This window comes from Mesoplodon densirostris, chromosome 18, assembly GCF_025265405.1.
Source record: "Mesoplodon densirostris isolate mMesDen1 chromosome 18, mMesDen1 primary haplotype, whole genome shotgun sequence".
Lineage (NCBI taxonomy): Eukaryota > Metazoa > Chordata > Mammalia > Artiodactyla > Ziphiidae > Mesoplodon > Mesoplodon densirostris.
Window position 1 is genome coordinate 4,454,059 of NC_082678.1, and position 27,982 is coordinate 4,482,040.

General features: G+C 49.7%; 1 protein-coding gene across 1 annotated transcript; it reads right to left on the reverse strand.

Moving 5' to 3' along the window:
- Positions 1 to 571: 571 nt before the first annotated feature.
- Positions 572 to 27,734, reverse strand: PIP4K2B (phosphatidylinositol-5-phosphate 4-kinase type 2 beta). Its single transcript, XM_060081395.1, has 10 exons — positions 27,461 to 27,734; positions 17,668 to 17,765; positions 14,503 to 14,599; positions 12,217 to 12,369; positions 11,165 to 11,311; positions 10,071 to 10,109; positions 9,419 to 9,532; positions 6,284 to 6,542; positions 5,730 to 5,833; positions 572 to 5,123 (listed from the first exon to the last, which is right to left on the reverse strand). Exons 1-10 carry the CDS (start codon positions 27,617 to 27,619, stop codon positions 5,043 to 5,045), a joined length of 1,251 nt encoding a protein of 416 aa, XP_059937378.1. The 5' UTR covers positions 27,620 to 27,734; the 3' UTR covers positions 572 to 5,042.
- Positions 27,735 to 27,982: the final 248 nt, after the last annotated feature.

Here is a 27,982-nt window from a genome sequence, read left to right on the forward strand (position 1 = left end):
TACATTAATTATCCTTGTTTAATGACAGTTAAATAACTTGCCCAGGGCCACTCTGTGGTAGGGCAAAGATGTCAACCCACATTCGACTCCAAAGCCTAGCATCCTTTTTACTTAACTCTTGGAAAACGCTTAAATCTTTTTTGTTTCAGGTAGAAATTTGGCCAATATCCATAAGTAATATCCTTGCACATCAGTGTTTCTTTTTTGTGTGTGTTTTTTTTATTTTTTATTTTTGGCTGCGCGGTGTCTTCGTTGCTGCGCGTGGGCTTTCTCTCTAGTTGCGGTGAGCGGGAGCGGGGGCTCCTCTTCGTTGCGGTGCATGGGCTTCTCATTGCGGTGGCTTCTCTTGTTGCAGAGCACGGGCTCTAGCCGCGCAGGCTTCAGTAGTGTGGCATACAGGCTCGGTAGTTGTGGCTCACGGGCTCTAGAGCACAGGCTCAGTAGTTGTGGCGCACGGGCTCAGTTGCTCCGCGGCATGTGGGATCTTCCCAGACCAGGGCTCGAACCCGTGTCCCCTGCATTGGCAGGCAGATTCTCAACCACTGCGCCACCAGGGAAGCCCGAGAACCACTAGATTTTAAGCTAAAAGTTTAGATGGAGAACCGGAGGCACACAGAGGTGACTTGTTAAGTCAGCAACATAGCTAGTCAAGGGAGAGCTAGGACAGGTGTGTCGCGTGTGTGGCTCCCAACAAGTGTTGGTTCTCCGCGCCTGGAGAAGTGAGGGGCTGTTGGTCCATTCCTCAGCGAGTGTGGTAATGGCAGCTGACAGGCAGATGCTCCAGTGCCTGTGCTCTTAACCGCTGCTTATTAACTGCATCTGAGAGTGGGTGACCAAAGTCATTGACTGTTCTTTCCCCAAACTCAAGCCATACCCTGATGTAGCCCAAGCAGCCCCTAAAACTGGGACTAAAACCTTTTAATTATGAAAAAGATAGATAAAAGGCTCATTTCCAAAGGACTCATACATAACAGGTGTGTACACAAACCTTTTTTGAATTTTATTTTTTTCCTCGGGTTGGAGATTCATCTTAACATGCATGCATCTTAAAACAGTTAACAGGGTCTCGAATTGTTCCGAGCAGACATTAGACAAGCACAGGGGGTTGAAAATTCCTATTTAAAAAAAAATGGAAATTGCAGTGGGAAATTGAGAAGTCACACACATATGGTGGGGTGGTAGTTTATCCTGCTCCCCCAAAAGCTGAGTCTAAACTTCATTCACATTTTTTAATTACAGTGGCCTTGACCTGATGCTTGGGTGTGCTGAGCCGCACCAGGCCTTCCCCCAAAGGTTGTTGGTTCCCACTTCCTCCCAAAATGGCTCTGAGTAAGGGGAAGGAGCTCCTCTGGAAGTTTCCTCCCCAGCCTCCAAAGGATTGCCCGCCGGGGACAGCCGATTCTCCTCGTCCCTCTGGAGACATTCTTCATAAGTGGCACATTTCAGAAGAAGGCTAGGGCTGTGTCACAAAGCCGCCTGCAGATGGCTGGTAGATTTGGGGGCAGTTTGAATGTTTTCCCTTTGATTCCTGTGCTCAGGCTGGAGCCTCCTCCCCACATTTCTGCCAGAAAAAAGTGAGGTCTCTGGAACTGGGGGAGCCACAGGTCTAAGGCCAGAGCTTTCTAAGGGTTGTGTTAAACACACTGTCCCTTCTGGCCCCTAACACTTGAGTAGCTCAAATGCTGGGGATTGCTGAAATTTCTTCTCTCTCCCAACCTGAATTGGTAAACAGACAATTAGGAGGGTGGGACTGGCTACTGAGAAAAGTCCTGGGTCTTTGATCCACCTCCCTGGGGCAGGCCCTGGCAGACTGTGAAGAGGGGAAAGTTAGTAGGGCAGGAGTATGTAGTCCCAAGCCCTGAGCGCTACCAGGGTACCTGTTTGAGGCCTAAAGCACAGGCGAGAGAAACAGAAGTAGGAAGAGGGAGAAGGGATGACGAGCTGCCTGTGGAGGGAACCTAGGGAGTGCCACTGAGCGCAGCCACAGGGGCGACTCACAGCACGTCCCGCAGACCAGTAACCCCTGAGCTAGGTAAGGAGACATCGAGCATCGCCTCAGGCTGTGCTGCTGGAACTGCTGGCTTCCTGGCCTGCCCCATAACCCCCAAACTGCAGGGCACTAGGGGACAAAGACTCAGTGGTTCATTAATAGGAACAAGGGCCAGAGGCCGCCTTCTAGTGGTCTAGGTGGAGTTTTCAGAGAACCCCTTACTTTGGTGGGGAGACTTGGGATACTAGAGTTTTCTCAGCCCATAGACTTTCAGAAGAGGGGCAGGACGGGAGAAGCTGTGACTAGTTAAATGGCAGAGGGAGAGAATGGAGAAGAATCCTGCCCTATCCCCATCCAGGCCTCACCCAGTCAGCCATGTTCTATTCTTATGCCTTTGTTATTGGGAGACCCCGAATTATTCTGGGATGCCATGAGACCACTCAGCTTTTCTTCACGGCTCTAAAGAGTGACGGTGAGGGTAATCACTGCCCCTCAGACACCTGCCCAGAGAGGGACATGGTGGGACTTGGAGAAAAAACACAAAGGTTTGGGGATCACTTCACTTTCTCTACATTCAGACTGCAAACCAAATTTAACATCTTCATCGTTACAAAAAGAAGAGAAAAAACTTGTATAAAACAAGATAAATAGCTTTTAAACATTTGAATGCCAAAGGAGTTAAAGGACCAAACCCAAGGTTTTGAAGATAGCACAGAGAATGAGCTCTAAACAAAATTTAAAATCCACCAAACCACAGCTTAAATGTTTTGACCCAGTCAACAATACTGTCAGAAAAACAAAAAGAGCATTTAAAACAGAATGCTACCTCTCAAAATGTAAACAATATACAAAACAAAAACAAAAGCCCACAAAAACTCGATGTTAAAAGAAGTTAGATACCTGGTAGCTCACCTTCAACTGATAACGACTGGTTACACTTTTCGTACACATGATGGCGACACGATCAGCAGACCAAATGCAGGAAGCCGAGGGAGCCCAAGGTTGCGGAGGCTGCGAGAGGACAGCCTGAAAAGCTTTTGGGAGATGCTGGGCTCGACTAGGAGCAGATCCAAGTTTTCACTCTTGATTAGGAGGTGGGGAAATCGAGTCCAAACATTCTTCCTACTAATCCCTTCCTAAGTCGAATTTGTTTTCTCCACGAGCCACTTGGTTCCAAGTTCTTCTCCAGGTCACGTCGCGGTCTTGCTGCTGACGTTCAGAGCTACCTACAGCCCCTTCCTGGGGCCAGGGCAGTTGTTTGGCCCCTGTCTGCCTCTTCCAGAAGGGTTCCGACAGCCCCAGTAGAGTCCAAGAATGCGGTCTCCATTCCTCCCTGACCTAAATACCGTGGGTTGGGCACAGAGATGGTGCTTGTTCCTGCTCCAGAAGCTGAGCTTGGCCAGGTTTGCAGGGAGCCAAGGAAACCAATCCATTCATTCAAAATGGTTCCACACACTTTCTTTCCATTTGCGGAGTTATCTACAAGTTTTACCGTGTCTCATCCCAAGACCCCAGTTCCTGGTGAGATGGTGAGAAGACGCAGGAATGTACCTCCCCCAACACAGGGCTCTTTTCTCTCCTAGCCAGACCAGACTGCTCTGATGGCATTGCAGAAGGACACAATTCTGAGGCTTAGGTAGCCGGCTCAGAAGGTGGGTAGAGATCCTGAAGGAAGCTGCAGGATGCCACTCCTGAGGAGGCTTGTGGGTGGCAGATCTGCAAAAAGTCTAGAGGGGCCATCGAGGAAAAAGAGATCCAAGGTTGGGGCCAGGTTGAATCGCACATCAAGCCTCCAAATTGGATTCCCAGGTCAGATCCTCAAGTGGCTCAGAAGCAACCTCAGGCTTGGGTGCCACGCTCCAAGGTGGGGGGCACCACTCCCTGCTGGCCACAACCATCCAGGTGACAAACCACAGGGAGTCAGATTACCTACATGGTAGCCCTGGGGGTTGAAGAGGTATCTCTGCAAGGAGCACCCCAGGCACATGGAGATCTGCCCCCAGCTAAAAGCTCACCTACAAATGAGAGTGCCTGGGAGAAGGTCAGAAGGAAGTAAATGGATGGAGGGCACAAGATCTCATTCGATACTCATCAGCTTTTCTGGGCTTTCCCAAGGGGAAATAACCATTTAAGCACGAGGGTCCTGTTATATCCAAAGGTGTTTCTAGTTCCTCTTGACTCAGTGGGAGGCTTTATAGAGAAGACATCTGAACTCCAGAGGCCGAGAGAGCCCAGGAGCTTGGGTGATGATCATGGGGTTCTCTGAGAACCAGCTGTCCGAGAGCCCAGCAGCCCCCGACCCCTTACCATCCCATGAGGATGAACTCACTCCCCTCTGAGATCTTTGATTCTGATCCAAGATGCCTGATGTTGATCTGGAGTGTTCCTTCGGGAAGAACAGCATTTAGATGGAGGAATCATGTAACATTTCACTTGGAGCTGAGGCTGAAAAAGTGGAGGAAGCTGTGCACAATACTCCATGAAGTTGAAGGTTAATCTAGACAAGATCAAATGCAGCAGGGAGGGCAGAGGTGTCTAACCTCCTCTCCTGTGGCACCAGAGCGCTTTGCTCTGAGAGGACCCTTCGCTGGGTCTATGGGTGCTTCTCTAATCGAAGGGAAGTGAGAGCAGGTCAGGGTGGGTGGGGGGGTGGACAGGGTGTCGACATACATCGTTATAAATAGCAAATCTGGAGCAACGAAATTTCAGAAACAAAACCCAAATAAACCCACCAAGTCATCTCTAGCCCCAGGGTATCTTAAAAAGTTACAGGGTAACAAAAGGGAAACCCCTTTTTAACCTGGGTCAAATGGGGGGGAAATCAAGGGCAAGCAGGTGAGGTTACCTCCTGTGAGCACGCGCACACACAGCACACCCCCTCCTCTCCAGCTAGTCTCTTCCAGTGTCACAGGCTGCAGTCGCATTGCTAAAGCCCTCCCCGACCCGCCACTCTGTTCCCCACCCTCCCATCCAGCCCAAAGAACGCCCTCTCCCTCTTCCAATCCCCGACCCCACATCCAGCACTCTGGCTCTGGCTGAAGGTAGAGGGTAACTACGTCAGGATGTTGGACATGAACTCGTTGAAGCGTTTGGAGTACTGCTCAGGGTTCACAGTTGAGATCTCCGCTCCCGCCTGTAATACACAGAGGTCCTAATCAGGAGGCTGTACCTAGGAGGGGCCTGGGTATTCAGGAGCCCCTGGCTCCACATTAGAATTGAATACTACCCCCCGCCCCCAACTGGGCAGGCCACCTTGAGAAATGGTTCCCATGTCTCCGAAGTGCCCTGGCCCCACTCCTCTGATTCACAATCCCAGGGCTGCTCCCACTGAAGCAGGAACAAGGCAATGGGGAGGCGGCAGAGGGGCCCCAGAGCTCTGGGGGGCCCCTGTTTAGGGAACAGTAGCTTGAAGCCCATGGGGAAACAGGCCTCTGGCGAGCAGTGTGGGCATGTAAACAAAGCCATTCCTGGCGGTCAACAAGACGCATGACGTGCCCAGCAGCCCTGGGGGAAGGAGCCAGAGAACTAGGGGAAAAGCAAGTTGGGCCTATCAGCCAGCTGCAGGGAGGGGATGGGACGTAGATGGCGGAGAAAGAACACGAGGCAACCAGGCAGGCTGCTCTTCCTGGTCCCCGTCCTGGGAGAAGGGGCCACGAGAGCATCTCCTTCGAGCAGGAAGCCTCCCTGGGGGTCTGAGGCCCCACCCGCCCCGGCCTGGATGGAGACACGAAGAACTCACCCCATGTTTCACTGTTTTGGCAGCATGTGCAGCTTTCTTCTTAGCATCATATGGCGTGAGGATATCGATGATGGCCATGAAATAAACCTCCTTCTTGGGGGCACCTGAAGGGGGAGGGAAAGCAGGAAAGGAGGAAGAGGCGGGGAGGAGAGCAGAAAGCAGCGGGGTCCATAACCCTCAGATACGACGTCCAGATCCATCCCTGTCATTTGGAATGTGAGGACAGGAATGACCCGTGGAGTTCTTAGAAGCCTTCATAGCTCTTATCTTACCAACCCCCGTGGGGATGAGGTGACACTGTTTAGGAGGCTTTGTCCGTCCCACGAACCGGAGCCAAACCAGGCCTCAGCACCCAGGACAAGCAAAGAGGTGAAGGAAGCCCTGACAGAGAAGGACCCCAGCGCCCCAGAAGACAGAGTTACTGCTGGTGACCCAGGATGGAGGCAGAAAGGGGCCAACACCAGCAGTTACTAAGATGGAGGCCCACTGAAGTGGGGGAGGGCGGGTAGGATGAGGGCTGGGGACGGGGCAGGCAGGCAGAGGCTCCTACTTACTGTCATGGCTTTTCATGGCATAGACATCAACAGAGGGATCAAATTCCCCAGGACCGAAGAACCGGGGAAGGCTGAGGAGGTTGCCGGGGCTGTCCGGAGGGGTGCCGTAGGAGCAGGGCAGGCTGCCCCCTGCCCCGCCGTTCTCACACTCCTCATCCTCCGCCCGCTCCTCCACCTCCACCTCCTCCTGCTCTGCCCGGTCCACGTCGTGGATGCCCACCAGCAGGCTGTAGTCCATGATCTTCAGCTGGGCCAGGAACTAGGGAGGTGGCGGGAGGAGAGATGGAAGGAAGGGGTTACAAGGGACATCTGGAGAGGCAAAGTGGCATCTGGAGAGGGGAGAAAAGGCATTCCTTTCAACTTAATTCTCCCATTCCGAAATACAGCAGAGAGTAAGACATCAGAGCCTCTGCCCTCAACGAGCTCACTGTCTAATGGAGAAGACAGTCACTCCCCAAGGGCGAGGAGCTGCAGGAGTCGACAGCAGCGGGGGGAGGGCCTCCCTGAGGAAGGGCGTTGAGCCTGGCCCAATGAACGAAGAGAAGTCAGGCAGGCAGAGGCTGCGGGAGTACAAGCAGAAGGAGCACTGCAGGAAGGAGGAAGAGCCAATTCTGTCTGGGATCAAGAGAGGCCACCGTGAGGTGGAGGAAAGAAATAATGGAACGCTGCACTGCGCATTTCTCATCCATATAACGAGTGCTGGGAGCAGGATGGTATCTGAGTCTCCTGAGCTAGGACTCAATGACTTGGAGAAGAACAAAGAGCGTGGGAACGATACAGGACGGAAATGGCCAACTGGCATTCCAGTTTAACTAATGTGACGCCACCATCACTGGTCCAAGTCCTCTGTGAACTAGCCAGCAGCCACCATCAGCCATGTGCCAGGCGTCCTGCCACGGTCACAAATGAACCTGCAGCACGGCAGGAAACTGTCTGACTGACCAGACGGAGAATCATAACAGGACCAGAGGGGCTCCACGCACAGGCCCAGAAGACAACGAAAAGCATAAGAAGCCCCAGTGGTAGGAGATCAGCAGAATCTCCTCAGGAAAGAAAGGTGAGGGGCACCACTGCAAGCACCTCTGGACAATGCCCTCTGAAGGCCGAAGGAGAAGGGACCACGGTCCCAGAAAAGAGAGACTGTGAGCCGCACCCCGTCCCGTCCATCTGCAAACATTTATAAAGTAACATGCAAGTGACAATAAATGAACTGTGTTAACTGCCTTAAATTCTTCTTGAAGGCAGAGTAGGGAGAAAAGGAGGAAAAGGAGGAGAAAGACTCTGGACAAACCGAATGTCAGAATAAAAGCACAAACATAGGAGGGGGTGGTTAAGGTAAAGCTTACTAACAAACAGAAGTCTGTTAAACCCATGTTCCCAGGAGCATTATTCACAACGAAGCAATCCAAGTGTGAGCGTTGATTTTATGTGTCAACTTGACTGGGCTACTGGGTGCCCAGAAATTGGGTCAAATATTATTCTGGATATGTCTGTGAGGGTGTTTATGGATGAGCTTAACATTTGAATTGGTAAACTGAGTAAAGCAGATTGCTCTCCCTAAAGTAGGTGGGCCTCGTCCAATCAGTTGAAGGGCTGAGAAGAACGAAGAGGCTGACTCTCCTGTGAGTAAAAGGGAAACTCCTCCTGCCCAACTGCCTCTGAGCTGGGACATCAGTTCTTTCCTGCCTTCAGATGCAGACAAACATCAGTTCTTCCTGGGCCTCAAGCCTGCTGGCCTCTGGACTAAAACTACACCATCAGGTCTCCTGGGTCTCTAGCTGGTCAACTGCAGACCTTGGGATGTGTCAACCTACATAATCATGTGAGCCAATTCCTTATAATAAACATCTATCTATCTATCTAAACCCTATTCTGTTTCTCTGGAGACTAGAAACTAGATTAATTAGTTAACCTTAACTAGTGACCAAGTGTCCATCAATGGATGAACAGGTAAACAAAACGTAGTATATACATACAATGGAATATTACTCAGCCTCAAAAAGGAAGGACATTCTGACACATAGCACAACATGGATGATCCTTGAAGACATTACGGTAAGTGAAAATAAGCCAGACACAAAGGACAAACACTGTATGATCTACTTATATGAGATTCCTAGAGCAGTCAGTTTCACAGAGACACAAAGTAGAATGGTGGTTGCCAGGGGCAAGGGAGAAGGGGGAATGGGGAATTAGCATTTCTTGGGTACAGAGTTTTCATTTGAAAAGATGAAAAAGTTCTGGAGATAGATGGTGGGGATGGTTGCACAACCATGTGAGTGTACTTAATGCCACTCAACTTCAAAATGGTTAAGATAGTAAATTTTATGTTATGCATATTTTACCACAATAAAAAAAATAAAACATTTTCTAAAGTTTATAGAATTTGGTTTTAATGAACAGGCTTCCAATTTATTAAAATAGGAGACACTGGGACTTCCCTGGCAGTCCAGTGGCTAAGACTCTGTGCTCCCAATGCAGGGGGCCCGGTTTCTCTCCCTGGTCAGGGAACTAGATGCCACATGCCGCAACTAAAGATCCCGTACGCAGCAATGAAGCTCCGCGTGCTGCAACTAAGACCTGGCACAGCCAAATAAATATTAAAAAAAAAAAAAAGGAGAAATTGAGTTATCAGATATCACATTCATTATTTACCACCTGTCCTCCCCAAAGGAACTTCTCCACAGGAAGTCCCATTCCAACCAGAATGCTGCTAGGTAAGTGAAGAATCAGAGCCAGAGAAAGGCACGGTTGGTGGATCTTAATAGCTGGTTTCCTGTCACTCTGACAGCTGGATGCCCGCCCCCCTCCACTATGGGGACACCACCAGAAAGGAAGCTTGAAGAGGAGTCTGAAAAAGTGGTTGGAACAGAGTAGAGAAGAGATGAGGGAAAGCACTCTGAACTGAGTTACACAGGTTCTGCTGGCACAAATTGTGTGCCCCCAAATGGAATGTACATTTGCACTAGCTTTAGATGCAAATAACTACCTACATGGCTCAAATCACCACCCGTCCTCTTGTCCACACTCCTGGGAAGTGGTGAATTCAATTTTTCTTAAGATGAAAGAGGTTCCTGCTCTGGGGACAAGAGGAGGTCCTGCTCAACCGGAGTGAAAACGAGGGTAAATGCATACCTCTACATCCCGTTTCAGTTTTTCCAGGAAGTTCTTTTTACTCTCTTCTCCCACGTGCAACTTCTGCCCTTCATTGAGGAAGTCGTTGTCTTTGAAGGTTGGCAAGTCCTTGGCCTGAGAGAGCAATAGCAGTGTTAGGCTGGTGGCCTGATTTGCTCGCCCCAAGGAGTCCTCTGCTGGGGGCAATGGTACAGGAAAGGAAAAGGTCCTCAGCACAAAGGTGGCCAAGCTGCCAAATCAATAGCTCAGTCCAGGAGTCTACAGTCCCAGCTTCGGGCAGGCAGGGATGGCAAATATGTAGCACGAATCAGACAATGAGGACTGACCAAAGGACTTCCTGCTGAGCCCTGAGACTACCTCAGGGCTCAAGCAGCCAGCCCCCCACGGATTCAGGCTGGACTGAGATGGAAACTGCCAGCCCTCCAGGACTATGAAGAACCCAGCAAGGGCAAAGGAAAAGGCCGGGGACCAAGGTCTAGGCCAAGGATGAGGACAGACACAAGCTTAGTGACGCAGCGTTTCACATCAACAGACCGCATGTCTGGGAACTAGGCTGGGGCGGCAGCAGAGGAAGGGACAGGATGGCCAACAGAAGGTGTTTTTGATTCCCAGCGACCCGTTCCACAAGTGATCAGCACAGGCCCCAGCATACCTTCTCCTTGTCACTCGCTTCTCTGGCAACAGTAGAACCCTGAAAGGATAAGAGCCGTCAGGAGAGGTCCAGCTGAAGCAAATTCCGTTGATCGAAAACACATGCACCGGTCTTTAGGGAGAGGCGGCGGGAGACCTCAGGCAGGCGGGTTAGACGCCTAGAGGGGCCAGGAGGCAGCCACTCGTCCACTTCCCCGTCACGGACCGCTGACAGAGCTCTGACCACACACCAGACACGTGCTCAGGGTATCGGGCCGAACGGAGAGACTCAGTCCCTGCCCGTAAGGAACTCTCCTTCTAACAGGCGAGACAGGCAGTAAGCAGGAGGTACAAGACTAATTGACCCATTAATTACAATGGTGCTCAGTGGTACAGGGGAGAAGGCAGGACTCTCCGAGAGCACGTAGTACAGGGGCAGGGTCCAGAGTGGGGAGAGGCGGTGGCCAAAGCCTGCTTCCTAGAAGAACTGATATTTGAGCCGAGCTTGGAAGGTTAAGTAGGAAGTAATTAGGTGGGGGAAGGTGGAGGTGGAGAAAAGGGCAGGGAGAGAAAAGACCACAGGCAGCCTGTGTGAGATCTGGGGAGGCGGAGAGCACGGGCACTGCAGGAACGGAAAGGAAACCAGTGCAGCTGCAGCAGAGAGAGGGAGAGTGGTGTGAGGAGACAGGAGCCAGGAGGCCAGGTTCAAGAACAACGGAGCGCTGTGCTTCACAGGCACACGTGCGTTTCTGTCCGTGTCTAGAAATGTGCTTGTGCTGTCGGTCCATGGGGCCTGGACAGCGGCCAGGGTGCCTGTGTCGGCACAGCCTGTCCCCACACTGCTGCCCTCTGTGTGCACATCCTCCTGACAGGAGTTGAAAAACATCAATTGTTACATAAATATGGAACATTGGGGGCTTCAATAACCTCTGGTCACTGTCACCTGGGCTTGAGACAGCCTTTGGCTCATAAGAATTAGGCACATCCACTCCAGAGCCACTTGCCCATGCGAAAACATACACTCCGGCTTTCCCATTATGTGGAAATTGGAGTCGTGGCCCCTCCAAGCCTCAGGGAGAGGGAGGCCACAGAGCTGGGAAACACAGGGCCCCTTACCTTGAGGTCATACTTGCGGTGTACAGTGAGCCGATGGCTGAACACATTCCTGGTGACCACCATGTAGGTTTCCACGCCGTCCACAGTCAGGCGGTACATGCCCAGGAACTGTGGCAGAAGGGTATTGCCGTGACACTCCACTATGAACTAGAAAGGAAGGCAGGGAAGGAACAGGTGAAGGTGCCAGGATGGATGGGGCTCTTCCTGGGCTAACACGCTCCCTGGGATTCTAGCCTCTAGACCAGTGGTTTCCAAACTGGATTCTAGGAAGTCACGGGGGTTCCTCAGACCCCCGTGACTTTACAACAGGTATAAGCCGCCACCACCCCTAACTGGCAAGGCAGAGTGAGAGGCTGAGCAGGCAGTGCAGAGCCCCCTTGGTTTCATCCGATTGGGATTCTGCAGGAAAACCACTGATCTAGGACTTGCGTCTTCTCTGCCAGCCTGACATGGGAAAGCCGAAGCGCAGAGAGAGGACGCCGAGGCAGGGCGGTGAGGCGGCCGCCTGGGAAAGCTGAACGGCTTCGTACCCAAAGCTCTCGCCCACGCCAGGACCCAGGGTTTTCTGCTGTAACTCCCGAAACACCAGAAGTCCCTTTCACCACCTCTCAGGTGGCCAGAGAGAAGCCAGCTTTCCCTGAAGACCCAGGCAGGCTTCGGACAGGCACTTCCTGCTTTTCTCATGGGCAAGTTCCAGATGAGAGGAGAATGGGAGCGGGGAAAGCAGCAGCCCTGCTGAGCCGACAGGACCTCTTTTAGAAGAAGTGAGGCAGGTGCCAGAGTGTGAAAACTTTCCAACTCTGACGAGAAACAGCTGTTCGACTGGGACTGGGACTGCATCCATAACATGCCTTCATTTCTTTTCTCTTTTTCTCAAGTAGGCATTTCACCCCACAGAAACACGGCCCTGGGGGAGGGCAAGTGCTTGGTTATCAGGAGGTACCTGCCGTTACCAAAGAGGACCAAGCCCCCCCCCAAGAAGCTCTACCGGGGGCTCCTCTCCCTCTTCGACCAACCCATCCTCTGCCGCTGAGGCTCTTGACTCACCATACCTGGTGGTATTTCTTTAAGATGTTGTGCATCTCAGCCACATCCTCACTTGACACGGTCTTGATCACAAAGCGCCGGTCATAGGTAGTGAGAAAACGGGTGCCGCATCGGCCCTGGCTGTCGCTGTTGACAGGGGCACTGCGCGTCACTGAATTCTGATGGACCGAGACAAAAGCTGGTCTTGGGAGGGGAAGGAAGACTCTGACTTGTGTCCTGAGTCTTCTCTTATGGGTCAGACTGCTCTACGGCCAACAACACTGAGACAGATGGGCCCTTAATCCACCCCCTTTCTCATGGGAAATTCACCTCTTTCCCATAAAGTCTTCCACAAGAGAGACAAGAGCTGTTCCTTACCACCTGCTCCTAATCCTTGACTGGGATGGGAAGAGGACTGACTGAAATATTTCTTTTCATTCTGATCCTAGAGAGCCTGCTCTAGAAACTAAAACTCGGCCTCAGATGTGAGGGCCCTGGGTTCTAATCCTGGTGCTCACGTGTAATATGACCTTGGGTGAGCCACCGAACTTCTCTACTCTTGAGTTTCCTCACCTGGAACATGAAATGATTTTCCCAGTCTCTTGGGGGTGACGGAGACAAAGCTTAGGAAATATTCAAGAAGTCAAGCATAAAGAAGGAGTGGACGCAGTCATCTTTATTTCCTGTATGTACCCTCAGGCTGGAAAACCCTTCCCAAAGCAGGAAGCTGGTCCTCACCACTGTGCCCAACACCTCTCCCCTGACCTCAAACTCCTGTTTGTCTTTGCAGAGCTACGAGGCAGATCCGGGAGGCAAATCCGACAGATTTCTACCTGTCCCTGCTCCTTCTCGGAGCCCCGTTCCCATTAGGATCAGAAGGCGGGAGAAGCCTCAAGCGGGGAGGGAGTAGGGGAAGGTGTGAGTCAACCAAAGAGATGTGTTCACCAAGCAGATGCTGGGAAAAGACCTTCGGGAGGTCACAAGACAGGGGGTTGACAAGCGATAACTCGACCCCTGCTTCATTTCCACGCAGCATTTCCTGTCTCTCTAAGTCACGGGTAGTCTAAGAGCAGAGAGTCCCCTCCCTGAACACCATCTTCCCTGCCCCTATTTCAGTCTTGAGCACAATTATTTGCCCAAAAGTCTATTAGAGAAAAAATACAGGATGTGGCTAGATGGCCAAGGGGAAGGGAAAGAGCTACCGTGGAAGGAAGGTGCCCGACAGCCTTGCCAAGAACGGCAAGAAGTTCTCCAAAAGCCTCAAGCTCCAATCAGGGAGCTTGGTCCCCTGACCTAGTTCAGGGCTTGGTCCCAACAGGAGGGGCTGGAGGACCTCGCAGCACCTCTTGGACATGGCTGGTCCTGACTGTTCAAGTCCCTGGCATCTCTTCCTCCTCTCACGTTCCCTCACCCTCCTCTTCAGGAGGCCCCCTGGAGTGGAGGACAGGGGGAAGGAGACCCTGCTTCTCAGGATCTACTCTGTGAAAGACTTCCTGGGAGTGGGATGGGAGGAATGACACTATCTTACAAGATGTGAACATCCATTTTAGATTTCACTAGGCTGTACACTCCTTTTTTCCCCCAACAGACAACTGAAAATCAGCTGTATTTCTTACCGCTGCACAAGTGAAGTGGAAAATTCTCCCACCTTCACCACCAGGCTGTCTGCCAGGGGAAGAAGTCCAAGGAAGGTGCTAGGTGGAGAAGTAATAGAAGCTCCAGACAATGAGTCAGGCTAGAGTGTCCCTGATATTGGGATTGATTCCTCCCAATAGGCCAAAGGCCTCTGTGACATGATCACCCCCTGAAGGGGACAGCTGCCCTGCCATGCCTAGCCCCCCTCCCAACGTTAGGACAGGGGAGCTTAGGAGGTGGCACTCATACCTGGCAAGAAGTTACACTACCCTTGAAGCCTTCCTTTTATAATCTGTCTTATCAGCTTTAAGAGGCCTCATCTCCCGCTGGCAATAATTCTCTCTTTTAAGTCAAACTACAAAGGAGAAGGGTTCTTCAGCCTAGACTGGGAATGTCACACTCAAATGAAGCAGCTTCCGTAGACCCCTCTCCCTCCCACTGTGCTCCCTCCCAGGGAGAGGAGCCTGAGCCTGCGAGGCATCATGAGAAGCACTTCTAAGCCCCTCACCCCTCCAAGAGCCCACCAACACTGGAGAAAGACTGCCTGGGCTGGAGTGAGACATGACAGGACGACGCAGCACGAGAACAGTAGACACGTTTGCTTCCCTACTTGTCCTGTGGCTTCCTGACCCCCCTCCACTCCCTAACCCCTCCGATTATTCAAAGACACCCCATACCTGGTAATCCTGATCATCAATCCCAAACCTCTCCCGGAGATTTCGGAACACCATGGGGCAGTACTCCTTAAACTTAAAGCGGCTGGGGAGGTTCTCTCTGGGGAAAAGCAGAGACATGTTTTTGTGAACTTCTTATTCCTCTAACTCATACACCAGGACTTCTCAAAGTGTGGTCCACAGGTCACCTGGATCGGAACAATCTGCAGCACTTAAAATGTAGGCTGCTAAGCCCTCAGCATTCTGGAGGTCAGTCTAGAAATCTGCATTTTTAACACACACTCCAGGTGATTCTGAGCACGTAAAAGTTTAAAAACTTCACATACCTTGTATATACTTTGTAAAAATTAATCTAGCTGTATTCTTATGATTTGGGTACTTTTTCTGAGTACATGCTATCTTTCAATAAAATTTACATTAAAGGGAAAAAAAACCTTACCTGCAGAGAAGTGAGACTGCATGTTGGCCCTACTTCACAAGTGCTGTGTTTGCTGCAGGTAGGTGGCCACATGTGAAGAGCTGCTGTGAGGTAAATGTCAGTCTGACTGCTAAAGGGAGAGGCTTTTCTCATCAAAGGACCCCCCTCCTCTGGGGATGCTCCTATCAATACATCCTGAAGATGGTTACACCCAGGGAGTCTTGCCCTTGGCTTCCATCGGGATGGAAGGAGAGGGTGCTTTAGATTGAAGAGGTCCTCAGTCAACTGACTGGGATCCCATCTTTTCATGAAGCCTCGTTTGCTGGCTCCTGGCACCAGTCTATGCCCTCCCCACTCCTTAGTCAATCCACAGACTCCCAGGAGGAAGGAGAATCACCTTGAAGGGATGCCTCCTCCAAATCCTCCATCTTGACAATAGTCAACCTGCTCGGGAACTCCCTTTCAGAAATATGGCCCTCTGTTCTCATCACAAGGAAAACAATTTTTTTTTCTATTTCTTTAATTCTGTATCTATAAGAGAGGATGGCTATTCACTAAACTTATTGTGACAATCATTTCATGATGTATGTAAGTCAAATCATTATGCTGGACACCTTAAACTTACACAGTGCTGTATGTCAATTCTATCTCAATAAAACTGAGGGAGAAAAAAAAAAGAAATATGTCCCTCTGACTACTCCAGGATGGTAGACTTCAAGGAAATAAAAACCAGTGGCCTCTCATGAAGGCAGGGGCCTGATCTTCTAGTAAATAGCACTGCAGTCTAATAACTAGCACGTAAACAGTTGTTGAAAAGACAAAATGAATCAAGAAGGATGAAAAAACAAATAAAGATACTGGATGTCCACTTTAGGCCACGATGTCGGTGTGGTGGACACCATGGACCCTGGTACAATGGCCACACCTGAGCCCTGACCTCTGGCACAGAACAACCCCCTTTCCTGCCCCACAGGGTAGCGCTGCCTCTCCTTCCTTAGGTGGTGTCACATTGGATATAATAACACATATATATTTAGTCTTTGTCCTTGTTTCTGGCACGGAGCTCCTAAAATCTTTGGAATTTCCTAAGTGGTAAGAGTCATCAAGGCGTCTTTGGTTATTTGTAACAAACCCCCTTCAATCACACCTAAATTTATGTTAACGCGGTGACGTTTGTTAAGCCTCTAAGGATGGGTGCTCTTTGCCAGGGGAACCAACCAGGACTAGAGGGTTGGAACTTTCAGTCCCACACCCCTGACCTCCAGGGAGGGGAGAGGGGCTAGAGGCTGTATCAATCACCAGTGGCCAGTGACGTAATCAATCATGCTGTCATAAAAAAGTCCCCATAAAAATCCAAAAGGACTGGGTTCGAGAGCTTCCAGGTTGGTGAACACGTGGAGGTTTGGGGCAGGTCGTGTGCCTGGAGAGGGCATGGAAGCTCCCTGCCCATTCCCACATACCTTGCCTTATGCCTCTCTTCCATCTGGCTGTTCCTGAGTTGTATCCTTTTATAATAAACCAGTAATCTAGTACGTAAACTGTTTTCCTGAGTTCTGTGAGCTGCTCAAGCAAATTAATCCAACCCAAGGGGGAGGGTCATGGGAACCTCTGATCTACAGCAAATGGGTCAGAAGCACAGGTGACAACCTGGACTTGAGACTGGCGTCTGAAGCGGGGTGGAGGGGCAGTCCTGTGGGACTCAGCCCTTAACCTGTGAGACCTGATGCTAACTCCAGGTCGAGAGTGTCAGAACTGAACTGAATTGTAGGACACCTAGTTAGTGTCCTACAGAATTGCTTGATGTGTGGGAAACACACACATTTGGTATCAGAAGTGAGGAGTGATGTGAGGGTAGAGGAGAAACACAGTTTTTCTTCTATACAGGTGGCCACTTAGCAAGTAGCAGCTAGGAAGACAGACAGCTTCTAGAATATGATGTCGTTACTGACTATGGCAGAGAGAGGCCACTAATGGATGTTTTCAAATCAAGCTTCTCCTCTGGGCTAACAGTCTGGGAGTGGTGGGGTGACAGAGCCCAGCTGGTGAGGTGGTGGAGACGGTGAGACAATGGAGAGGGGAACCAGGATTCCAAGGCAGAAAGGAAGAGAGTGTGAGCTGCAAGTATTTCCTTGGGTGACCCACAGGAGGATGAAAAAGCAAGGCCTCTAAAGGGCTTACAGCAGGCCCCAAGCTGTGCCAGGTGAGGCGGCTGCTCCATCAAAGTCTGAGACAAAGACTCCAGTGTTAATCCAAGGAGCCACAATGAGCAAAGATGGGAAGAACGATTTTAGATAGCGGCCCTGGGCACCATGCTCAGCCTGTTGTTCACACACTAGTTGGAAAGAAAGAAGCTTGGCTGCATCCCAGGCCAGGAACATGCCTGGCAGCTCCTTGCCTCAGACTAAGATCAAGATAGGCCCACTGCTGTCAGCCTCGTACTAGACACCTCAGCTCCCGAGCAGCTCACCGTTAAGTGAACTGGCCCTAGATGAATCACCCTGGGCCGAGCCACAAGCCCTGAGGGACACTGGAGGTAGGCTGATAAAGGACTGCGACGACAGGACTGCACACCGCGGGGAGGCACGTGATGAATGCATTTTCCCAGCCGGTTGTTCAGCTCTGTGAGCCAAGCGCTGCTGACACACCCTGCTAGCTGCTGGCCTGTCCTCACCACGTGAGGTGTGGGAGGCTCTCTGCCTTGAGGGGAAGAACTGCCCACAAACCCTGAGCCCACTCCGCAGGCAACTTACTTATTGAAGAGATGATTGTCCACCTTGATCTTGCTGTATGCTTTGAAGTCATCTGGCATCAGCATAACAGGGACAGGGACATTGCTCAGCTCATTGATCTGCAAAGCAAGGGGAAAGTGAGGTTCTCAGCCAAGCCACCTGCCTCAGAGAGACAATGTGCTACACCGTGGATGCCACCATCTCACCAAACACACGTCCGTGGATTCCCTCCTTGTCTTTATTTCTGTCCTTTTCTTCAAATAAGTTCCCAACTTCATCTCTACCTACTGAAATTCTCCCCACCTGATAAGGTCCAGCTCAAAAGGCACCTCCCCTACGAAGCCTTCCATGATTCTCTAGACCATAAATGTTCTTTCCTGTCTCGGAATTCCTGAAGCATTGTTTGTGTCCATCTTTTGGCCATCTCACAGCCTCCCTCCCATCGCAGTTAATGCTTACAAACCTCACAAGCCTGCTTGACTATAAGCTAGGCAAGATCCTATCACTGATCTTTGTAAGCAAAGATCATCTAACTGACCTTGGAGGCTCCACACATGGTACCTGGCACCACGATTTGCATATGGCAGGTACTATATACGTATTTATCAAATGCAATAATAAATGGATCTATGAATAAATATCACCCAACCTATGTGAGTGTTGATTGAGGGCTTTGAACATCTTCATTACAATTGGGGGCCACTCAAGAAATCAGCCTGGGGCAAGAAAAAAGCTGGATGGGTTTATGTGGGTATGTAACTCTTATCTCCAAAGTAAAGGATTAAATTTAAAGTGAGCAGAAGAGGTAGACATCTGGCCACTGGTTCGTTCTTACTCTCCTAATTAAAGCAGGGCCAGTCCCTAAAGCCATGTCCTCTCTTGTGCTGAACTGGGGGAGATGCGGGAGGGTGCCTTGCCCCCACTGCAAACACACCTTCTCATTGTCCTTCATCCCCCCTTCAGGGCGCTGGAGGCTGCACAGGGAACTGGCTTCCCATTGGTGCAGAGCTGAGAGGGCAGCTCCTGCCCTTCCCCATCCCCAGTTTAGCCAATTAGTGGTCTAATTAGCCGCAGATGTCCTCTCCCATCACAGCAGAGTATTTGACATTTGACCCTCAACCCGGTTGCCACTAATGCATTCAGGATTTAGAGAGGAAACCTTAGTCCCGACTTAATGGATAGGGGGCAGGGGGAGCACAGTCTTGTGTCTCCTGGATACTTTCCTTGCAAATCCTATTATCTCAATGAGGCCCCATGTGGCAGTGAGGGAATAACCTAGTCATTAGGACTCCTCCAGGAGCATAAATGGGGGGAAATACCATGTAATTTGATGTTCCTTTCATGTTCCAAACCTTTTTTATTTAGAAATGTCAGAGGATGGAGGAAGTTCAAGTTAATGTAGTAACTGGGCTGGGAAAAACATACCTTCCTAGAATTGGTGAAAAACCCAAGTTACTCATGGGGAAATGAAGGAAGGCATATGAGTGTATGTGTATGGGGAGGGGCCGTAGGGTAGCAGTGTAAGTTGGCAGTGGGGCAGAGACAATAAACTGCTGGCATAACTGACTGGCATAAATGTAAAAGTACAGCCTGTATGATTCCATTTATACGAAATTCTATAATCTATAGTGACAGAAATCCAGTAAGAGGCTGCCTGCGTTGTGGGGATGTGGATGATTATAAAGGGATGTAAGAGGCGCAAGTCTAGGCTATTAGAAACGTTCTATATGTTGTTTAGGATGATGACTACATGAGTACATCATTTGTCGAAAGTCCTCAAATCGTACACTTAAAATTCCCAGCATCCAGGTCTGAGATGCCCACCACTGGCTCAACAGCCACAGAAAAAAGTTCGGCCAGTTACCATTCCAGGGGGTGCTCACAAGGCAAGCTGGTTGTTTAGTGAGTGCCTAGAGAGGAAACCATTTCGCATCATTTTTCTGCCAACAGAAACAATTCATTGTAGCTGTCCCACTTCCTTTTTCCTGGCATATTAAGCCTGGCTCTGAGATTTAAAAAAAGTTAAGTTCTGCCTTTTCTAGCTTATTCCGCCATGCTAGAAAGAACATATTACTGGCTCAAAGAATATGGTTTTATACCAAAAGGTTCTAGTATCTGCTACTGATTGATTTGGGTTAGTCTCAAAATCCAGACTCTGTGCCATGGCCAGGGCTTGTTACTCGGAGAACTAGGAAAGACTAAAACACTTGCTTGCGAGGGGTCAATTGCCCCTTAGCCAGGATGAATTATTCTAATAAGAGCTATTCAGGGATGTTCCATTCGTTAATTCTCTGTGTAACTCTAAGTGCAGCATAGTTTGAAGAGTTGTTAAGTTGGTCAGTTTTTAGTTCTCAATTCATCTCTATTCTCAACTATACAATCCAACAGCAGGACATTTCTAACAGATAATATATTGCTGAACAATCCATATAGCTGAACTACGTAAACTCACCCTCATTTCCACTGGGCCACATGTAGATGATTCACTCTAGGGATTAGCTGTACTATTTTTTTTTTCGTTGTGCTAAATTTTACATCCCCAGAGAATTCTATTCAATTTCAGATGAACAAGCACGTACTGAAATACCTACTACATGCTTCATTTTATGTTAGGGAGAAGGGGGTGTGCGGCAAGGGAAGCGTTGTGTGCACTGTGCACACAAAAGTGGGAGGCTTATCCTTTCATCCGGGAGATGACACAAACCCATGGTACGGTCAAGCTTGAAGTCAAGGAGCATTTAAGTAAGTGAGAACCCAGGGACGGTGAACAGAACAGCCATGTCAGAGGAGGGTGAGGTTAATATGGTCAGTCAGACTCCCAGCCCTTACACATCAGGCTAGAAACGGAACCTAATGCCCCTCCTGGTATTGCCAAGAGCACTTGACACTGGAAGAACCACAACAAGATCACGTTACACCCTGCTTAAAAATCTTCCATGGCTCCTCACCAACCTCGGGGTAAAGTTTTAACTCCTTCAGCCTAGCAATTAAGGTCTTTCCTGATCTGGCTCAGACTCTGCCAAACTTCTATTCAGTTAGCTTCTACTCAGCGTAGCCTTACTATGCGCCAGTACTGTGCCAGAAGCTGGGGATACAAAAATGAAAAGATATGGTCTCTGTTTACCTGGGAAGACAGATAACAAATAACAAATACAACGTGATGAGTGCTATAGAGTTATGAATAAAGGTAGACGGAAGAGTAGCTTAAGAAATGATTGATGCTGCCTGGGCATGGGAGAGCTGGTGGCTAGAGGAAGCTATAGAGAAATACCTGTGAGCAAGGCCTAGGAGGGTAGTTCTCCAAAAAAAAAAAAAAAGGAACAAAACACAAAACCCGAGGAAGGGAATCCCAGCTGTGGGAACAGTCAGAAACAAGCCTCAGAGCTGTAAAAGTATACTGCCCATTTTAGGTAGGGGGGCGGGGGGAGAGTGGCAGGGTAGGACAGAGGTAGTAAGTAGTGGAGGGAGACAGTACAGGAAAGACAGGTGAGCAGCCTCACGTATTATCAATATTAGTAAATAACAGCTGCTTCTATTTATGGAAGGTCTGTAAGTGGCCAGTGCTTTATATTATACTATATATCATATATCTCACATATATATCCCATTCTATATTTCTAATACTTAATAGTCACATGAATTATTATTAATCTGATTTTGCCTTTTGCAAAAGGTTCAAGGCACCTCGCTCAAGGTCTACACAGACAATATGTGTAGAGTCAGGATTTGCTCCCAGGTCTGCTGGTGCCAAAGCCTGAGCTCTTTACACTGTGCTGTGCAGTCCTTCTTATGGGCTAAGACTACCTTGGGTAAGGTAGTGTTTTCCATTCCTTTCCTCTGTTCTAATAATCTGCAAGGAATCTGTTATGCGAATTTTATAGAAAAGGAAAATGAAGCTCAGAGAGAAAAATTACTACTCCAAAGCTATACTAAGGGACATAGCCTGAATCTGAACTTAGTTTGTCCACTATATGATAAATTTGGACTTAACTATGCAGGCAATGGGAAGTCCTCTCAGGTTTAAGTCTGATCAGGTTTAAGTCTGGGAATTCACACGATCAGATGGGTGATATAGAAAGGTAATTCTGGAATCAAAATCAAGTAAGGATTGGACAGGGCAAAGATAAGAAGCAGCAAGACCATTTATGGGGCTATTACAATAGTTCAGGTAATAGACTATGGCAGCAAGAACAGAAGAAGGAATAAAGCTAAGAGAATCATCCAAGATCTGACTAAATAACACTTCTGTGAAAGCTCCCCTGTCTCCCCAGGTTGAACTAGTTACTCATTCCCCTGTGCATCTTTATATCGTAAATATCCCATTCGCTTGGGTAATTGTTTGCTGACATGTTTCATTTCTCCACTAGACTGTGAGCCCCTGAAAGAAGAGACTACCTTACCCATTTTTATGTCCCTAGCAGAATGGCTGGCACACATTAGTTACACAATAAATGTTGGTTGGAGGGGTGGATGGCTAGAAAAGGGGGACTGAAAGATGGCTAACACTAGGATAAAAAGAAAAAGAGACAGCAAAGCTGGTGTGACCATGCTGAAGGTTCATGGCTTGGAGGATGGGAAAGATGATTAAGGTTAGCTACTGAGGCTATGACCAGAATGTAAAGAGTCTTAAATGCCAGGGAGAGGAGAACAAAGGAGAGTGACCAAAAGCTTTGAAGCACGAAAGGTTGTGACTAAAGCAATGTTTCAGGAAGACGTGCCTTTCCTTTACTATCTAGCACATTTCTCGGCCAACCTCTTTCACCTTCAGCAGAAGTGTGCTTGCGGAAGGTAAACTCATTTGAGTAGCACGATAAACAGAACATATTAGGATGGTGAGTCTGTTGTATCTCACATCATGTAAGTGGTTTTTGGATTATCCACAATATTGACTCTATGAGCCATCAGCATAAATAATGAGGAGGCTAAACAAGCTGAGTGAGAAACAACTTAGAAGCAGAGAGTTTACTCTGTGCTGATCCTACTGGACATGAGAATTCAGTCACTAGTTCTAGTCTGGTGAACTTCTGATTCCAGAAGCCTCCACCTCCCTCTGTGACCTTCATAGGAATTGCTACCCAGGAGGCGTGCGTTGGGCATGCAGGCTTCCTGACATGTCCCAGGGTTCCGTGGGTGGCTCCTCAATGGGCTAGCCACCACTGACAATCATTTGTTACCTGCCACCATCAGAAAACATGACGTGCGGGGAACACATTCCCGAGACCAAGGAGGTCCAAGCGAGATGTGAAACTCCAGAAAGGAAAGGGGCAAGAACAGAGAGCTACAGGTGCCAACAAATCCACCCCTGGCTTTATTCCTCCTTTTTACACCTTGGTTTTTCTTTTCCTGTTTGAGTCCCAGTATTCTCTGTGAGGTGGGAAGGTGTGCTGAAGGACAAATTCATCCAAAGGCTTCACTAGAGCAGGAATATTTACTCAAGATTTTTTTTTTTTGGCCACGCTGCACGGCACATGGGATCTTAGTTCCCAGAGATCAAACCCATGCCCCCTGCATTGGAAGCGCGGAGTCTTAACCACTGGACTGCCAGGGAAGTCCCTATTTACTAAAGATTTTTAAAGTAGCAGGAAAAGAGAAAAAGGCAGGGAAAGGAGGTTCTGGGTCTGCATCAGGCAAAGAAAATGTGTGGACAGAATGGGGGTAGAATGTGGGAGAGAGCGGAGCAGACTTAGGGATAAATCTGTTCCTCACACCATTCACAAAAATTAACTCCAAATGGATTACAGATCTAAATGTAGGAGCTAAAACGAAAAGAGTTTTTCTTAGAAAACGCTGAGCTTTTCTTAGAAGGAAATATAGGAGTAAATCTTCACGATCTTGGGTTAAGCAAACCCTTCTTAGATATGACACCAAAAGGACAAACAACCAGAGGAAAATAGATAAATTGGACTTCATCAGAATTAAAAACTTGAGCTTCAAAACATACCATCAAGAAAGTAAGACAGGGCTTCCCTGGTGGCACAGTGGTTAAGAATCCTCCTGCCAATGCAGGCAACACAGGTTCAAGCCCTGGTCCGGGAAGATCCCACATGCCGCGGAGCAACTAAGCCCGTGCGCCACAACTACTGAACCTGTGCTCTGGAGCCCGCGAGCCACAACTACTGAGCCCGCACACTGCAACTACTGAAGCCCACGTGCCTAGAGCCCGTGCTCCACAGCAAGAGAAGCCACCGCGATGAGAAGCCCACGCACTGCAACGAAGAGTAGCCCCCACTCGCTGCAACTAGAGAAAGCCCGCGCACAGCAACAAAGACCCAACGCAGCCAAAAATTAATTAATTAATTAATTAATTTAAAAAGAAAGTAAAAAAGATAACCCAAAGAATGGGATAAAATATTTGCAAATCATGTGTCTGATAAGGGACTTGTATCTACAATATATAAAGAACTCTTACAAATCAATAATAAAAAGACAAATAGCCCAATTTAAAAATGGGCAAAAAGTAATTGGCAAAGGATCTTAATAGATATGTCTCCAGTGAAAATATACAACTGGCCAATAAGCACATGAAAAGATGTTCAACATTGTTAGTTATCTAGGAAATGCAAATCAAAATCACAATGAGATACCATTTCAAATCCACTAGGGTGGCTATAATGAAAAAGACAGACAATAACAAGTGTTGACAGGATGTGGAGAAATTAGAAGCCACGCACACTGCCAGTGGAAATGTAAAATGGTGCAGTCACTTTGAAGAACCAGTCAGGCAGCTTCCCAAATAGTTAAACATAGTTACCATCAACCTCCCCTATTCCTTCTGATCACTGGGGTGAGGCTTCATACATACGCGGTTCCTGAAATGGCCAACAGGTTATCAAGCCAGGTCTGCCTCCTCTGGTCTCCACACCCCTATCCCAGGCCACCTCTTCCCTAACTCCAGACCCTCTGGGCTGTATTTCATTCACTAAAACTCTGGTTTTCTCTCTTTATTAGTTCTCCCCTGACAGATCCAAAGTCTTCTGATTTTTTTCTCCCTGTTTCCTACACAGTCTTCCTCTGCAAAGTCCAGGGGCTGCATCTCTTGTCCACAAGAGGAGCTCCTATTACATCACTGAGTTCAAGGGCCTCTTTTTCCACCCAGAAGTAAACTAACCACCTCATGAGAGAGTATGTAACTGACTTGTACTACAGATAAAGACATATCCATCCTTCATGTCTCATACCCCATCAACCATAGACCATCACAGCCTAAACGCTTAAATGGGTGAGAAACTAAAGAATCAAAGAAAAGGTGATATCGGAAAACTTAGACTGCAAAAAGTTGCAACGGTGGGCTTCTGAAGGAAGGTGACCTCCAAGAAAGGCTATCAATCCACCAAAACAATGTGGTCCTGACCCCCTTGAGAACTGCAAGATTTTACAGTCTTCTTGGGAGATGCTCCATTTCCCATGGGGACCCACGAAGTCCTAGACCTTATTGCAGGCTAAGCAAAAGCAAGAAAACTTTTGACTAACTGAGCTCCAAAGCTCGGCCTGTCCAGGGCAGTGGTGCACAGTGCATTTCCCCTGAGGTGTTCGCTCATTACGTCCAGAGGCTTGGGTCTTGCTTAAAGTCAATGCCTTCCCAGCTAGCTCTCAAACAAACTTTCTTAAAGTTAGCAAAACTAGAGGGTGACTAGGAATCACAGATGCCTCTTTATCTGCCAGAGACTCATTGCCTGCCTATCAGAAAACCAAGCACCACATACACTCCTGGGAACTGGCAGGCACAGGCACACACACCTGACCGTAACATTCAGGTTCTCTAACAAGACCGTGATTCCTATCTGTCCTGGCACTTGGATGAGAGGCAGGACAAGGAAAAGGAGGCAAAGAAAACGAGACCGCCTATTCAAGCACCACCATCGGCCAACACAGCCCACAGTACTGGACAACGAGCTGCGTCTTTTGTTGTGACCACAGGCGACCTAATCCTCCGTCCAGGGCCTCCATTTCTTCATGTATAAAATAAGGGACCCGGGCCTCCCTGGTGGCGCAGTGGTTGAGAGTCCGCCTGCCGATGCAGGGGATACGGGTTCGTGCCCCGATCTGGGAGGATCCCATATGCCGCGGAGCGGCTGGGCCCGTGAGCCATGGCCGCTGGGCCTGCGCGTCCGGAGCCTGTGCTCCGCAACGGGAGAGGCCACGACAGTGAGAGGCCCGCATACCGCAAAAAGAAAAAAAAAAAAAATAAGGGACCCAAAGTCCCTTACACCTAGCTGTAACATTCCTGACTCTCAGACCTCTACCAATTCTCCATACAGACAGGATGCTTTCTAGCGAGAAACAAGCTGCACCACAAAATCAAGGATTGATTTCAAGGCAGGGACACAGGGTTCACATTGTGATGACCCAGTTTCCCTTGCAATGTTGTCAGATGACCCCTGAAGCAGCAGGAAGCAGTGGCAACAAATGTTGCTGGACTACTGAATCAAGCAGCTCCCAGAGGTCTAGGCATTAAACCAGCGGTTCTCCCTACCCTGGCCAGGACATCCACCTCAGTGAGGTTACTGAAAACACGAACCTGCCCAAGACCCCCACGTGCACTTCTGTATTAGCGGTAAGGATCTAAAACCCCGGCTCAGACTACGGTTCATCAGTCTCCAGCCAGAGGCTCTTCTAGAAAAGCAAAGCAAAAGGTCCCGCTGGCCCTGCGCCCCTCTGTCATCATTTGGTCTTGTGGGCAATTTCAAGTGCTCAGAAAAGTCAGGGAGCCTAAAGAACTGATATTCACGGGAAACTCAAGCCATTAACTTCATTTTTCTCATTCCAAACTTTTAGTTGGTGAAGCTGGCATTTCAGGTCCTTTTACTTCCTCTTCTCATTTCCGGTGTAGGGACTCAATGAAATGGTCAGAATGCAAAGAGCAAGTGGCTGGAAGAGAAAGAAGACGCCAAACAAATAGGACACAAACGAAGTCCTCCAGATCAAATACTGTGCGGGGCTCCAACTTCCTAACAGGAGCTGTTGGCCAATCTCAAAACACCCTAAGGATCCAGGGAACCTCTCTCTCATCTTAATCACTGTCCATTATCACATCCTCATGACCATACAATAGAAAGCTCAATAACTGAGAAGTCAACATCTTTGACATGAACACCACAGGATTCAGGAAGACACATCATCTCTACTATGAGTGGTCCTCATAAGCAGGCCTCACCTTCTCTCAAATGGTTACATTCTCCCTTCTCCCTAACCCAGGAAGACCCTGCTAACGTGTCTGTGGTCCAAGGAAGCCTGTGCTTCTCCAGTTGATACCTCTCGTTCAAGAAGAAAAAAAGGAAACTCAAGGAGGATTTCCAGTCAGTGGCCAGGAGGTCTGGAGGATGGGGAAACTCTGAGCAGCCACACCAACCAAACGACCAGAAATAGAGGAATACTCAGGCAGGCCAATGCCACTTGCCCTGTCAACTGGACAGTGAGCTAGGCAGCCAATTATAAGGAACATGGGGGAAAACAAATGCAACAAACGGGGTGAGGCGAGAAGAGAGAAAGAAGGGATGAAAGCCATTCCACCCCACCCAGGCCTTCCCTCTGCGCTCCAGGAGCTGCAAGAAGCCAGACGCAGGAAGCTTGAGGGACTGGAGAGAAGGGAAGGACGCGACGGCATACCACCGACGGTGACACCAGGCCTCGCGTGGCGCGCGGGGAGGCACACCCGGCCGGGACGGCGTGCAAGGGTGGGGTGGGCGTGCAACTGGCTTGGCAAGGGGTTGCAGGCGTCACTGGCGGGGCCCGCCGGGCAAAGGCCCGGGACTGCGGGGGGCGTGAGCACGCGCGGGGCCGCGCTCGGAGGGGCGCGCGCCGGGGAGCTGGTTACCGTGTGGTTCACCCCCCACATCAGGACGCTGAGGATCGGCTCGCTGGCCCGAAATAGCTTCACTTTCTGGCACACGAAATGCTTCTTCTTGGTCTTGGTCTTGCTGGCGCTGAGCGGCGCCACCGCCACCGCCGTGGTGCTGGTGCAGTTGGACGACATGCCCGGGGCGGCGGCGGCGGCAGCGAAAGGGGGGGCGTCCGAGACGGCGCACAAGCCAGCGGTCCCAGGCCTCCCCCGGACCGATCCCCACCCCCGCTCCCTCACCGCGCCATGGTCGCGCCCGTCCCGTTACCTCCCCACCCCGCCCCGATGGTTCCGTCCGCCCCACGCTCCGCCCTTCCCGCCCCGCCCCAGGGAGCCGACCGGCCCGCTCTGCACCCCGCCCCCGGGCGGTGCAGCAGCCCCGCAGTCACCAGGCCCTTTCCTCCCCGCCTGGGTGGTATCGCCCGTTTAGGGGAGGCAGCGGCCGCTAGGCCCGCTCCTCCTCCCCGGGCCTGACAGGAACCGAGCCGGCCTCCGCGC